We start from the raw sequence: 15,312 nt of genomic DNA, 5'->3' as shown, positions 1-15,312 counted from the left end.
AAAAGGCTATTTTCACTACTTACTTTGAGAACAAATTTTTTTTTTTATTGTATTGAACTCAAATTGTTACTTATAATTAATTAGCATTCAAATAAATTTCACTTCTCCATTATCAATTACTGAAACTCATCTGAGGTCAACTTGGGTTGTGCTGACCAGCTGAACAAATAAGTTGCATTTTTGAATTTCCATAACTGTGCACTAACCAACTGATGTCCCCAGACGAAAAAGGTATTCACTTGACGAAATATCAGCAGGCTGTTGCAGTGGCCAGGTTTATTACAAAAACAATGTTTGTGTTTGAAATGTAGCAGTCTACTGCTAGCAACATTGATCAGTTGCTGAGGAGGTTTAGCATAGTATTCAAAAATGTAAAAAAAAAAAAAAAAAAAAAAAGGAAAATGAAGTCATGACCAGACCTATTCCAATATTTATTGGCTAGTACTTGATGCCTGTTTTACTTTCTGTATGAGGACTGTAATTGGGTACAGTTAGGATGTCAGAGTAAGCCAATCAGAGGTAACCTGACACGCCAGATGGTTTGTGACACAGAACCATCTTAGAAGTCATCCTTAGAAAAAACACTTGGCACCACACACCACCACCACAATGAAACTCTAACTATACTGGTGAAAAGATATTTCATTTCCTGCACAATGGAAACATTTCTATCCTGTTTCCCAAAGGGCAAAACACCGTATCTAGAGCGAGTGTGTGGTTTATCCTTTCTGGACTCCTGTATAAACATAGCAGTTCAATATAGCAAAATCAGTAGAAGAGAGAAGAGAGGTAATAAAAACACATCGATTCATATTTGCAGGTAATTATACACAAATGAAAACATACAAGAGCTGATGAATTTCGTATTTAATTTCTGCCATATTCTGCCAGTAACCCACTATAAATTTTACTCACTGGACCTTTAATGTTACTTTTCATAATTTTCTTATCTGGACCACAAAATACTTCCAATTTGGGAGACAAAATATTGTTTTAACACAATGTTTAGATTAATCAGATTTTTTTTTCCCCGTTTATCATTTAGAAAAAAACGAATGCTTAGCTCTGACTTGAATGTAATTATACACACAGTGGATACCCATCCAATTTCAGGGGTGGAGTTACTGTGAGGTGATATTGGCCTTGGAGTCTGAAAGACAGTACTGAGGGATAAGGAGCCCCAAAAACGGTGGATGTCTAGTGGCTGACAGCCGCAGCGTAGTATCTGAGTTTACTATATATGGGCAAAGCCAGGCAGCGCAGGAGCTGTACTCGCTTCCGTGTTTGTGTGATCAGGGAGTGCACAGCCGGGGGAGCTTCACTGTCTCCACTGTTTCATTCATTTGGAAGAGTAACGATAAGCAAGTGACAAGCAGGGAAAATGCCGCATGAACTGAGTAAGTCCGTTTATTTTTAATAGCAAAGGCTGAGCGAAAATGCATTGAAACTCTTTGTATGGGCGACATTATTCAGCAGATCGGGCTAGTCAGTCAGCCAGGTAGCTCGTAGCTAGCTAGCCTCGCCCATAGCTGCCACTTCATCTGGCATATGAAAAAAAAAAGCCTCGGCACTGGGAATGATTCTGTTAGATTGAATGTGCATTTGTTACTGATACGTACAGTTTGCTGTGAAGAGGCTCTGGTTGAAAATGCAGCTCACTACTGTCGGTTAATTTGTGTTAGCATTAGCCGGTTGAGCTAACGTCAGACTGAGGAAATAGTTGTGCTCACATCGCATTGTTATGACATGTTCAGACAGAGAGACAGAGGCTGGCTGACAGTCAGGAACCTCTACTGCTGCTGGGGAAGTAACATTAGCCCACAGAAAACAGCTGAATAAGCGTGAAGTAAAGAGTTTTAGCTGGTCGAGACAAGAGCGATAAGAAATATATGAACACTGTGATTTTAGATCCAATGCAGAGGCCGAAAAAATGTATTACAGCTTTAAGATTAATGTCTGATTTACTGGTCTTCAGTTTCTGCTCCCATTTTAAAAGGGACAGCTCACCCCCAAAATCAAAAATACGTATTTTTCCTCTGACCTATTTATCCATCTAAATTATTCTGGTGTGAGTAGCAGAGTTTTGGTGATACTGGCCGTGAGAGATGTCTTCCTTCTCCACAGTATGATGGAACTGGTTGACATTTGACTTGTGGTGCTCAAAGCATGAACACGTTTGTAAATCTTAACAGTAATATTTGTAGAAATCATAACTCGTTTACTCAAAATAATCTGCAGACCTTGTTGTGAGCAGTTTAACTACTTTATTCCAGCAGTAGAACCCACTGGAACTACTTTCCTTCTGATAGAAAGAAGGGCTTTTTGTTGTTGGTGGCGAATTTACATTTTTGTAGCTGTATAAAATGTAACTCGTAAAATAAAGCTAAAACAGCCTTTCATTTATCAGTAATAAACTTGGTAACCTCTTGCCATAACATAGCAACAGAGCCAAAAAAGATGAGGCACAGTTTCAGTTTTACATCCCTCAATGATTGATTTTTATTTATGAAAAAAAAAAAAAAATACAATCTTCAAAGTAACACCTAGGGTGGTAGCAATTAGAGGATTTCTCAATTAGTTGGCCACTGTTAAATTAATCACCAAACATTTTGCTAATCAATTACTGTATGAATCATTTTGTAAGAAAACATTTTCTGATTTCAGCTTCAATAATGGGAATACTCTTTTGTCCACTAACTGAATATCTTTTGGTTGTGAACGAAGAAAGGAACGATTTCACCCAGCACTTGGAAAACAGTGGTCGACATTTTCACCATTCTGACATTTTTTAGACCAAACAAATAATTGAATAATAAAGAAAATGATCAGCTGTTTAATTGAAAATTAAAATAAATGTTGCAGCCTTAATATCACATTTGATTTATAAGTATTTAGGTGTTTGTGAGGCAAATCTCCTGTCACCTCCTTTTTTTTTTTTTTTTGGAGAACCACTCGTGGACACTGAAAGCTCTGCATTAAAATTGTCTGAGATGACCAATAATGACATACCTGTTTGGTCGAAGTACTGGGAAAGATCAGTGACGTCAGTGGCCATATTGGACAAATGAAGTCCTCATTAGTCCTGACTAATAAAGAACTAAGTGATAATGATTAATTCTGCACACTCATATCTTATCTGAAACTGTAGTGGTGCAAGATATTTGTTCAGTGCAGTACAGCTTATTAGATTTCAGGTTCTGTCAACTCATGTTGCCCTACATGTATAATGTAACGATGTTTCTGCAAATAATCACTTACTGAATAGTTCCATGCTCATTTAAGCTGTATTAATCTTAATATTTTACATTATCTGTCTGCTGTCATGTTTCTTTGTCATGTCTACTTTTTCAGAATGTGTATTCGCCAGTCTCCCTCAGATGGAGAGGGGAGTTGCAAAGGTGATTGGCGGTGATCCAAAAGGCAACAACTTCCTGTATACCAATGGGAAGTGTGTCATCATCAGGAACATTGAGGTAATTTTCCATTTTCTTTAACAAGCGTTGCTTGCTTATTTCTATATACCAACCTGGGTCTTGGTTTGGCCATTGTTCACGTAAGATGATGTTTTACTTACCAAATAGTAAATTGCCAGATGGTTGCTAGTTTTCCTGCTTGAATAGACCAAGCACTGCCATAACGTCCTCAACACCATGTCATGTGTTTCCCACTCTGGGAAACAGCCCGGGAGACCTTAAAATACAACTTACGATGCCCGTAGCGCTACAAAGGCTCTGGGAAACGGGGCCCTTGGTTGTAGGTCTATCCAGGTGTGTCCAGGTGTATTTTGGTCTGCACCCAACAACTCCTGGAAATCAAAAATTAACTGAGTGATTCCAGACTGATTTGCATTTGTGAATTAGTCTGGTGATGTCAGGCTAGTAAATTGTTTGAATATGTTGAGTCAAATTTTAATAAAGCAAATGAATATATTAACAAATAAAAGTACGTTACTACCAACTCTTTGGTTAAAAGGCTCATGTTTATTGCACCTCTGACCACACCCAGCGTCTGTGTTAGGTGTGGTCATGAGTGGGCTCTGGGTGCTCTCCAAAGTCTGACCAGCATAGTGCCTGTTTGCACTGGCTTGACGTGGGTTTTCTGCCTATTTTAGACTTGGCATGCCAGATGGAAATGATACTGCCTTTACTGCCTACACTTGCAAGCTGTCTGAAGAAGAACGAGTTTGGCTGCAAAGATAGTTGAATTGGGTGCGCACAAAGAACAGTTCAGCATGTTTAGAATTTTGCACTTCCTTACATTTAACTAACTAGTTGAGTAATTGTGTAAGTCGTCCTCAACAAGTAGTGTTACAACAGCATCTCCGCTACCTGCTGTTGTTTTTCAGCTGATAGAGACTCAACATACATGCTGCCATATTTGCCACCTGAACTGCATTTAATAGTTTTCCCCACCTGTGCCACCACATAGCATGCAGCAAATGGACACGGTCAGGTGCAATGCGGCCTTTGTTGTAACCATATCTATGGGTGATGTCAGGGTATCCCTATAATGGCCAGGTGAGAGCTTGAAACATGATTAGTCAGCTGGTATTCAGTTACTGTTAAACCAGGAAGCCATTGTGCAGAATGTAATGAATATTTTCAAGCGTTTAATTTATTGAGTAAAATGTTATCATAACCAGTAAGAATGATGGCCAAAACTCTTAGGTCCCTGGTTAATTAAAAAATCAAAAAATAAATAATTTTCCTTTTGAGTTAGTACCGATTTAGAAGGGAACCTTCTAATGTGCCATTTTCAGACCTGCTGTCTCCCATTTATTGTCTTTTACAGAACCCAGCTATAGCAGACATTTACACCGAACATGCCCATCAAGTTACTGTTGCCAAGTACTGCCCCAGTGGATTCTACATTGCATCTGGGGGTAAATTATCCACCTATGAACAAATGTTTGCATATAGTTACCAAATAACATTAATAGAAAAATAATAAAATAATCACTTTTAAATCCTTCAGATGTATCAGGCAAGGTCCGTATCTGGGACACCACCCAGAAGGAGCACCTGCTCAAGTACGAGTACAGCCCTATTTCAGGCAAAGTCAAGGACATTGCATGGACAGAGGATAGCAAGAGGATGGCTGTTGTTGGGGATGGACGAGAGAAGTGAGTATGAGAGGTTTCATTAGAGATGTTCGCTCCCATTTTTTCCCTCCCAGTACTGAGTACCAATCTGATACCAGTGTATTTAAAAATTTATTACTATTATTAATAGTAGTAGTAGTGGTAGTAGTATTCATATCATCATTTCATTTTTTTACAGCAGCATGCTACTAGTCTGGATGTTATATGGCTGATATCATTGTTATATATCAGTGGCTCAGGTTAAGCCTTTGTAAAATGTGAACAAATCCAAACAGAGGATGAATGCCTGGAACAGTAGTTGCCAGTTGCAGCACAGTGCAACTTAAGTTCAGTTTCAGTTACATGTTTGTTTTTTGCCATTGTATATTAACAGCAACATTTGTATTCGACCATATCAAAGTGCTGATCTCACAAGGAGGAGCAGCTTGTTTTCCTACAACTTTAATTGGCCATCTTAAGAGAATTCATGATGATTATTACACCAAGGTGGTGTTTTGATGGAATTATATTGCTGTTACCACTGATTGTCATGATGTTGTGGCTTTGTATAAAATATGACCAGAGTGTTATGCAGTGTGTGAGTGTTATTTACACTACTGTATTCTTAAATGTCACAGAAACCCAGAACATTTGTATGCGTGCTCATCTCTCGTTGTAGGTTTGGCACTGTGTTCCTGTGGGATACAGGCTCCTCAGTGGGGGAACTTTCCGGCCACAGCAAATTAATCAACAGTGTAGACATAAAGCAGACACGCCCTTACCGCCTCGTCACTGGCAGTGATGACACCTCTGCATCCTTCTTTGAGGGTCCTCCATTCAAGTTTAAGTTCACAATGGCTGTAAGTTGCAAAGATTAATGTTTGGCTTTTTTTCCTGTAGGTGTTTGTGCAGCTTTTGGGAAGGGGTATTTGTGTTTTTGGTGGATCATTCAAACCAAACAAAGTTTATATGCCATCTACAACTTGTAGTATGAGTGGTAACAAAATACTGGCCTTCAGGAAATGCAGACATAGTGGTAGATTCAGAAATGTTTCTGTTACTTTGAACCCGCTGTCTTATTTAAAAGCCCACTGGCCATCTCAAGTCTGTCACACCCTGGTGGTTTTTGACAGTGTAGCCTTGTTTGTCTGTTTCCATATTACATAACCAACTTCCCCCATAAATTCTTGAAGAATGTGTGAGGCAGATTCCTAAAAGCAGGCCTTCTCTCTAGAAACATTTTTGAGCACTAAACCTTTAAATTTTGTCCTAAAAATCATGGTGTCTTTTTTTGTTTTGTTGTTTAAGAATTCAGTCTGCATCTGGTTTTTAAGTCAGTAAATGTAGATCACATTCACACATGTTACAATAAACCAGGTTGTGATAGTCACATTTAAAATATGTCATACAGTGGATGTGAAAGCCCCCAAGACTCTTAGAGGAATAGGCCAAATGTTTAGAATTATAGTTATTGCTATTGCAATTATATAGTTATCTAAAATTATTTTTACGAAATCACAGCTTCTGTTTGCTTTGAGAAAAGCATCATAAGTTTGTTTTGCAGCACATACACTCCCTTGAGGCCATGTCCTGCTGTCTTGATGTTTTTTTGTTCAGCTCCTGACATGGTAGTATGAGTCTGTTGAGGAGGCTGTAGTACAGTATGTGCAGTAGTTAATTTAGATTCCACAGACCTCCTCCCCTAGTGTAATTTTCTTATCAGGAACAACGTTGTTTTGGGAAAGCAGCACGAAACTGGTTTGATGACACAATTCTTCCTTCCTTTCCTTTGCCTTGTGTGCATGCCGTGGCCAGTCTTTATTGATGCTATTCTTCAATTGTCTTTTTCTTAAAGTATTTTTTTAAATTGGTATTAAAAAAAGTATTGTTCAGCCTTCACGGTCCTTGGTCAGCCCTCATACTCTAAAATTAGACTGAAAATTTCTGTCTGTGATGAGGATGACCAAGAATGACAAATATATTTATTTGTTTCTCTTGCCAGTTTGACTTACATGTCATGTTGTATTAATTATGATAACAGATTGAAAGTATAAGTGCCAAATGGAATACAATGAAACTAATATGGACTGTGTATTAGCATGCAAAATCTTTCTTTTGTGGATAATTTTGTTCTGTTTTTCTTCCTTTCCCTGGTTACTACGAAAGGAACACAGCCAGTTTGTCAACTGTGTTCGTTTCTCTCCAGATGGAAAATATTTTGTCACCGCTGGAGCTGATGGCCAGGTGAGTATTGGTTCACCAATGGTGGTCATGTGACTATGAAAATTTTTGAAGAAAGATTATCCCAAAACAATCTTAAGTAAGGGCGGCACGGTGGCTCACAGCAAGAAGGTCCTGAGTTTGATCCCCCAGCTGGCTGGATCAGGGCCTTTCTGTGTGGAGTTTGCATGTTCTCCCCGTGTCTGCGTGGGTTCTCTCCAGGTTCTCCAGCTTTCTCCCACAGTCCAAAGATATGCATGCTAGGTTGATTGGTGACTCTAAATTGCCTGTAGGTATGAATGTGAGTGGTTGTCTGTCTCTATGTGATGAACTGGCGACTTGTCCAGGGTCAGCTGGGATAGGCTCCAGCCCCCTGCGACCCTTTGGGAATAAGCGGTTACAGAAAATGAATGGATGGAATCTTAAGTAACGATCACTGAGACGTCTGTTGAAATAATACAGATATAATGTGGGCCGTCTCAACCTTAAGTGACAGAATTAATATAAAAAGAGTTCACAAAATTTGTAGTTGGATACCAAAAAATGAGACTTGTCTTCTTAATGAGTATAATTTCCACAGATTTTCGTCTATGATGGGAAGGTGGGTGAGCTTGTTCGCTCACTGGGTGGAGAGAAGGCCCACAAAGGAGGAATCTATGCTGTAAGTATTTATTTATTTTTTTTTGGTAAATATATATTTTATATAAAAAAAATGTCTGAACTAAAACAAATCATCATACAGTGTTTAACCTCGTAGTCATCCTCCAGTCCAATAACTTGATTATCTGGGTGGGATTTATTAGAGAGCTGTCTTAAATCAGAGCTCACATGCAGAAAGTGCGTCTTTCCCTATTCAAATTAGAGCTTATCTGTCTCCTTCTGTCGTCAAGTTACTGATTTAATTTTCTTTTTTTTTTTGTATGTGAATTTATTTGTTTTTCACATAGCATTGATGTTTCTGTTGTTGAGTGAGCATTTATAAGGCACTTGAACATTCTTAACATACAAACTTTGCAACTTGAATTACATGCATATTAATATCATAAACTTCTTCCCCTGCTTTAAATCGTCCAGGTCAGCTGGAGCGCTGACAGCTCCCAACTGATCTCTGCCTCAGGGGACAAGACCGTAAAACTCTGGGATGTTGAGACAGGTACAGCTGCCACTACCTTCAACATGGGCACTGAGGTGACAGACCAGCAGCTGGGCTGCCTGTGGCAGAAGGAGCACCTCCTCAGCATCTCCTTGTCAGGATACATCAACTATCTGGACAAGAACAACCCTGACCGGCCCATACGCACCATCAAGGTTAGACTCTTCAAGAGTTTAAGGATGCTATTTCTGGATATTATTGTCAACAGAATTCAGAAACAGGTCTTAAAATGTGTAAGATGATGAAGTTAATGCAACTTTATACCCAACATTAACTTCAGTGTCTGGTTTTAAATGTGCTTTTTTGGGGGAACAGCAACAGAACTAAACCAGTGTGGAACCAGTAACCATTGATGCAAACTGTGTAGCCCAGTCAGAATTTATCAGTGCACAACCAGCTAACTTCATGGGTTAAATTGTTGTTGAAATCTGGTTGAAGCTGATAAAACCTTGTGTCAAAGTCAATTTGCTTTTTTCCCCTTTTGTTTTAAGTGGGGAAATTATTTTGAAAAAAATACTTTCGCATATTTGGGATTTTCAAAATGTAAATTAGCTTCTGCAAATTATGCAGTTGTTCATAACTGTATGCAAAATGAAAATATAAATATGCAAATACCAACTGAGATTTGTAAATGTGTAATAAGTGGTGTGTGTGTCCTATAACTTAGTGTTCATAATGCACTTTCAAATCAGTGTTGAGCTTTTTGAAACGTTTTTCTTTGTGCTTACACAGATCAGTAAATGTAATGCCCTTTATAACCTTTTTGAAATATGGATTCACATCCTAAACTTTATATACGTCTACAGATCTCAGCATATATACACAGATGGGCAAATGCACATCACAATTTGACTATATTCAACCAGAGATGCTTAAACAGTATGTTGACCGCAGTGTTAGTTTTTCAATGGATTTTGAAAACAACAACTGTAGTCTTTGACTTTTGGAGATGAAGCAATCATTCACTAGAGCAGAGACTAGAAGCTTCCTCTGACTGGTGTACACGTTTGTCAGAAGTGGTGGGTGGTTTAAAATTACATTAGTATTCCTCTTTAAGCTCCAGTCCCTTAAAATGTCAGCGTGTGGTTGGCTGACCCAGCCACAGGGCTGGATTTGGTGCATTAAAGGGATACTACAGATTAATAAAAGTGGGGTTGTATGAGGTACTTATTGATAGTCAGATTTTGCAGCAGAGGAACTCTGCTTCAGTGAGCACACGGAAAAATTCTTCTTCTTCAACTGAAGCAATAAATTTCTCACTAACTGTTCTTATGTGCCCTTAATTATAAGCACGTTATATAAAACATGTACTTGTTCATCCTACAGGGCCACAGTAAATCCATCCAGTGTGTGACAGTTCACAAAAGTGATGGCCGACCATACATCTACTCCGGGAGTCATGATGGACACATCAATATCCTTTCAATCATCAGGTGGTTCTAGTAATGTTTGTAAAGGTCACTCAGTGTCCCATAAATTAAAGAATAACACCCTTTATACTTGTAGATTACATTTGATCATTTAGGGCTGCCGTGGCAGATGTAGCACAAACTGAAAATAGTTTTGATTAATCTCCTGAATAGAGTATGTTGACATTATATTACAAGTCAGATTAAGTATTATAATTACGCAGCCTATGCTTTTTGCTGTTGCAAAAACTAATATTTTATCAGTTTCTATACAGTTTAATCCAACCTGGATTACTCATATAAGGTTGTTGTAGCAGAATAAAAGGAACAGGAGGATCGAAGGCAGCACTAAATAATAGGAACATAACTGAGGGTTTTCCATTGTTAGTAGCCACACACATGTCATTTAGCACAAATGAAAGCATTACTTTTTATCAAATGGAAGATCTAGAAGCCCAAACAAATTCTCTAAAATGTGCATTTTGATTCTTATGTGAAATTTAATTTAAGACAAAAGCAGAGTTTGGAAAGTTGTTCTAAAATTGCTGTAGCAAAGTTTGGGCATTTTAATTTTAAATTGAACATGTTGAATTTTAATCAATAATTGAAGACTGAAAGCTTGAACCAAAAAGTGATCATATTTCTCAGATGAGGGATCAGCACTCTGTAATTGTGACACAGTCTTTTGCTTATAGAGAGATGTCCTTTGAGCCTTTGAATCAATCTTTTGATAAAGTGTGCAGCTAGTTCAGGTAGCCCCTGTCCCTATGTGTGTGTTTTGTTTAATAGTATGCACTTGCCTGCAATATTAACTATCCATGTCTACAGTCAATGTTTCCCTTAACAATTGCCTCACATTACTGGGATGTAGAAACTGGGGAGAACGACTGCTTCTTAGGGAAGGGCCACAGCAACCAAGTGAGCAAGATGGTGACTGATGAAGACAATGAGCTGGTGACATGCAGCATGGATGACACACTGCGCTTCACCAGCATCAGCAAGAAGGAGTACAGGTACATGCTGCTGTGCAGATACTGACTGTGAGGTGAACTCAGACATTTCAATGGCACATCAAACTCCAAGTGATATATCATGGTGGAGATATCACACTATGCCACTGTCTTCTGTTTTCTTTTACCACAATTGGATATTTGTCTTCATAATTCTATTATTTGTCCACCTAAAAATGTAAGAATGCTTCTTAATGTTATAAATAACCCCAACTGCTTCCTCTCAGTGCCTCTGATGTGGTGAAGATGGATTTCCAGCCTAAAGATTTGTCAGTAGCATCTGGAGGGCTGGCACTGGCTGTGTGCATTGGACAGGTAATGTCTTTTTTCTTATTTATCATTGCTTGGCTTAGCCAGGTGCTTAGAGCAGTGTTTTCCCCGTCAAAACATCTGAACCATTTCCAAGGTTCTTTGTCATGCACCTGATATTTTAATCCTCCAAAGTTTCTGTGTCTGCAAATGTTTTGTCTTGTTTTGATGGCATCATTTGTCATCACTCGCTCCTTCTAGGTTGTCTTGCTGAAGGACAAGAAGAAAGTCTTCACATTGGACAAGCTCGACTATGAAGCAGAGGTTGGAGCTCTTCACCCTGGCGGCACCACTGCTGCGGTTGGGGGAGCAGTAAGTCTAAAAACACAGATTATCTTTTAAAAAATGTTCTTGGATTCAGGGGGAAAAAATGCATCATCATTGGCATGTCTCGATGTGTCATAATCATCCGTTTTACATTTATAGCACACTCTTCTTCACACACTGGTGATGTGAGATTCATTATTTCCTTTTTATGTCCTTAGGATGGGAAAATCCGTCTGTACTCCATTCAGGGCAACACTCTGAAGGATGAGGGTCAGACTGTCACGGTCAAAGGGAAGATCACTGACATGGCCTACTCTGATAATGGAGCTTATCTGGCTGTCATAGATGAGATGAAAGCTGCCACAGTTTTTACTGTGGCCGATGGCTACACGGTAAACATTTGTCTGTCCTATACATCCTTTTTGGTGATTACTCAGTATCCAGTACCAATAACAGTTTTATATAAATTTGGGTCACTGACTGTTTTTTTTATATATATATATATATATATATATATATATATATATATATATATATATATATATATATATATATATATATATATAAAAATCACTTTTTTTTAAAAAACCAGGTCAAAAATGAGTTTTACGGACACCATGCCAAACCAGTGTCCTTGGCCTGGTCACCTGATAACGAGCACTTTGCGACTGGCGGGATGGACATGATGGTGTATGTCTGGACAGTTGCTGATGCAGACAAGAGGATTAAGATTCCAGGTAGGCTATACTAGTTCTTTCACTCATTCCTGGCTTGTAGTCGAGTATATACTGATGTGCTTTTAGGTTGCTCTGTATGAGGTACTAAAGTCCACGCTGCAACAAAATCCAAACATACAAAAGCAAAGGCAACATTTTACCTGAACTACAGTGGGTGTTAACAGCATGTACTAAGATGTATTCCTCAAGATTTCAGTCCTGGTTGCTTTGGCGACCCCTGTGGTTAGTGGTGGTAACAAGAAGTGTGGTTCTGTTCCTGATCCATTTTTCCATCAACACTGATGCACATGATTGACACTTGCTGAGAGTCTGTGAGTCTATAGCAAATATTTGAAAGAATACATCACCCTATTTCTAGTGGGTCATTTGATGCACAACATGGATTTTTTTCAGACAACATGGATAACATATAATTTACCTGCTTCTCATAGCCAATACCGAGAAGATAACAGATAATTTCACTCTTTTGAATTTGAAAAAGTCTCACAAACTGTATTTTATGCACTCATGGGGGCTCAGATGTGGTGAGCATAGATTAATGAATTAATATTTCACAGCACTGATCTGAAATCTAACTGACATCAGTATTACAACAAAACCAAAGAACAGTTCTGAATCATCAAATGTTTGGTTAGTTTTCCTAGTCAAGCACATCAAAAAATATAAAATATTCTTAGAATTTTTAGGCAAAATGTTATTTAAAAGTCAAATTAAATACTTGCATAACCTGTGAACTTGCTTTTAAAAATAATAATAATGTGCATTTCCCATTTTATAATTTACCTTATTTTAGTGTTTACTCACAAACTACTTTAATCTGCTCACCTTGCTTTTGCCTTCGGGCGAACTGAACTTGTGTTTAAATTGAACACTTTCCTTTATGTTGAGACATTTTTGTAACAAGGTTATTTGATGCTTTGTTTGCAGACACTCACCGGTTGCACCATGTCAGCGGCCTGGCCTGGATAGATCAGAATACTCTAGTCACTGCCTCCCATGATGCCAGCATCAAGCAGTGGACTGTTAAATACTGAGCTGCAAGCAGACAAACATCCACATCTCCAGGGACAAGGACTACTGTAGATTTCAATCTTTCTTTCTTTCTTTTTTTTAAACTGTATTTTCACTGTCTAAACGGTGTTCTATGCTGTCTGTGAACATCTGAATGGTAAATGGTTATGGCTGGGAAAGGCTCCAATACAAATTATCCAAGACACGTTTCTATGACGCGAATAACCTCAACTTATACACAGACAAAATGTTGACGTAAACAATGTAACCATGAGTGCTTTTACATCACTTTGAGCGTTATGGACCCAGAAAAATATTTGTAAGCTCAACATTCCATATGTAATAGCTTTCACTCCGTTTACCTGAAATCCTTGTTTGTGGTTGGGCTCAATACATCCTAACGTGACGGATGAACCAAAAGCTAGTTGTTTTTTTTAAATCAACAAAATCATGTTTGAAAGAAATTAAATCTTTTGGTTACATTCCTGAAATGAGAAGTAACTGGTCCTGACTGAAGTTGCCTGTCACTTTTTTTTTTTTTCCCCCGAAGGTTTTAATTAAGAGGATGGGTGTTTTTTGCTTTGTCCTACGTTTCATCCTTTATGTGATTCACATTTCTTCCTTTTGGACTGGGGAGCAATAATGGGAACTGAAAGAACAAAGTATGTGTACAATCAAGATGCTGTCTGTTTGGTTGAAGGTCCTGTGTTGTTGCTGCATTTTTGATTGGGCCCACTTTGCTTGTCTCACTTAATTTTTCCATGTCGATATGCATTTGCTTCCGAGACGGGAGTGATACATTAATAATAATAATAATAAAAACACTTTTTATGCATTTTCTCTTTCATGCAGATTGTCTCTGTTTGTCACAGATTTTTGTGCAGGTTGTCCAGTGAGACTTCATCACAATTTCATTGCCTTCAGGAGCACATTGAACTATAACTATTTCTAAGATTGAGAGTAACAGATGAGAAAGCTTCTTGCCACTTGTTTCCATGTGGACTTGATAACACTGATTTTCAGTTTCATGGCTGCCCCACTGTGACCGGAGCTAATTGTGGTTATACTACGCAATGCCTGTAATTCCACAAGACGTGCGTCCCAAAGGGCAGCTCATTCCTCCACTCCAGTTCAAATTATGCGCAGAATTTGTTTTTGATGCTGCATAAAGTTGCACAGAGCAGATGTAGTGGGCAGAAAGTCAGACACAGAAATGGCACAGAGAATCCAGTCAGTTTTCAAAATAAAAGCCCCCGTGCAGACTCACTCAATCAACAAAATCTGAGCAAGTCAACATAATCAGGCAGGCAAAACATTTAACTTCTGAAATGCTGCTGGTGGGGCATGAAGCTGTGTGGAGGAGAGATGAAAACCCTGGAGCAGACTCAATGTGCCCAGTGGAATCAAGGAGTTGAAGGTCCAGTGTGTAAGCTTTAGGGGAATTTACTGGCAGGATATGGCAGAAATTAAATATCATATTCACAGGTATGTTTTCATCAGTGTGTAATCACCCAGAAAGAATCCATCATTTCTACAGAGGGGGTGGAGTCTGCCATGTTGCACTGCTATGTTTCTATAGTAACCAAGAACAACCATACAACCAAACTGTTTTCTGTGAGTTTCGTTGCCACCGTAGGTTCTCCTACACGCTTGGAAGGAGAGACTGAGGCAAGCTGCTCCTGTAACACATTTTCCAGGGCTTAACTGTAACTCGACGAATCATTCAGCCATTACATAATTGATATTTCTAGACTGGACATTATCCCTTCAATGTTTCCATATTTTCTGCCCAGTGCTTTTTATTGCCTACAGTTAAAAGTATTTTAAAAATGTTACTCTTTAAAATACTTAAGGGGTCTGTAACTGAACTACTCCCCCAGACTGACGTGGCTCAAGTTCTTGCTGTTTGTGATATTTTCCTTTTTTCTTGAACATTCAAGGGAGAGAGAAGCATCTTTTGTTTTTGTAATGAAAGCATGTATGACTTAGTCACAACATAATGTAACAAAATTCTCATCCTGTGCTTCACCATAGTGATGATGAACGAGCCCTGAGTAGATGGACCTGACCGAACACTGGCAGCACCACAATCAGACAGATCAGCTGGACGCCCAAG

General features: G+C 38.6%; 1 protein-coding gene across 1 annotated transcript; it reads left to right on the top strand.

The window, feature by feature from the left end:
• Window positions 1–1,239: 1,239 nt before the first annotated feature.
• Window positions 1,240–14,031, top strand: wdr1 (WD repeat domain 1). Its single transcript, XM_084729591.1, has 15 exons — window positions 1,240–1,397; window positions 3,352–3,473; window positions 4,792–4,882; window positions 4,975–5,122; window positions 5,760–5,940; window positions 7,247–7,324; window positions 7,881–7,961; window positions 8,375–8,608; window positions 9,780–9,869; window positions 10,721–10,875; window positions 11,100–11,187; window positions 11,383–11,493; window positions 11,667–11,840; window positions 12,041–12,185; window positions 13,113–14,031. The coding sequence occupies exons 1-15, from the start codon at window positions 1,382–1,384 to the stop codon at window positions 13,217–13,219; spliced, it is 1,821 nt and encodes a 606-aa protein (XP_084585717.1). The 5' UTR covers window positions 1,240–1,381; the 3' UTR covers window positions 13,220–14,031.
• Window positions 14,032–15,312: the final 1,281 nt, after the last annotated feature.

The sequence above is a fragment of the Lutjanus erythropterus genome, chromosome 2 (assembly GCF_056507025.1).
Source record: "Lutjanus erythropterus isolate fLutEry1 chromosome 2, fLutEry1.hap2, whole genome shotgun sequence".
NCBI classification, from domain to species: domain Eukaryota; kingdom Metazoa; phylum Chordata; class Actinopteri; order Lutjaniformes; family Lutjanidae; genus Lutjanus; species Lutjanus erythropterus.
This window is presented reverse-complemented; position numbering and strand designations above follow the sequence as displayed.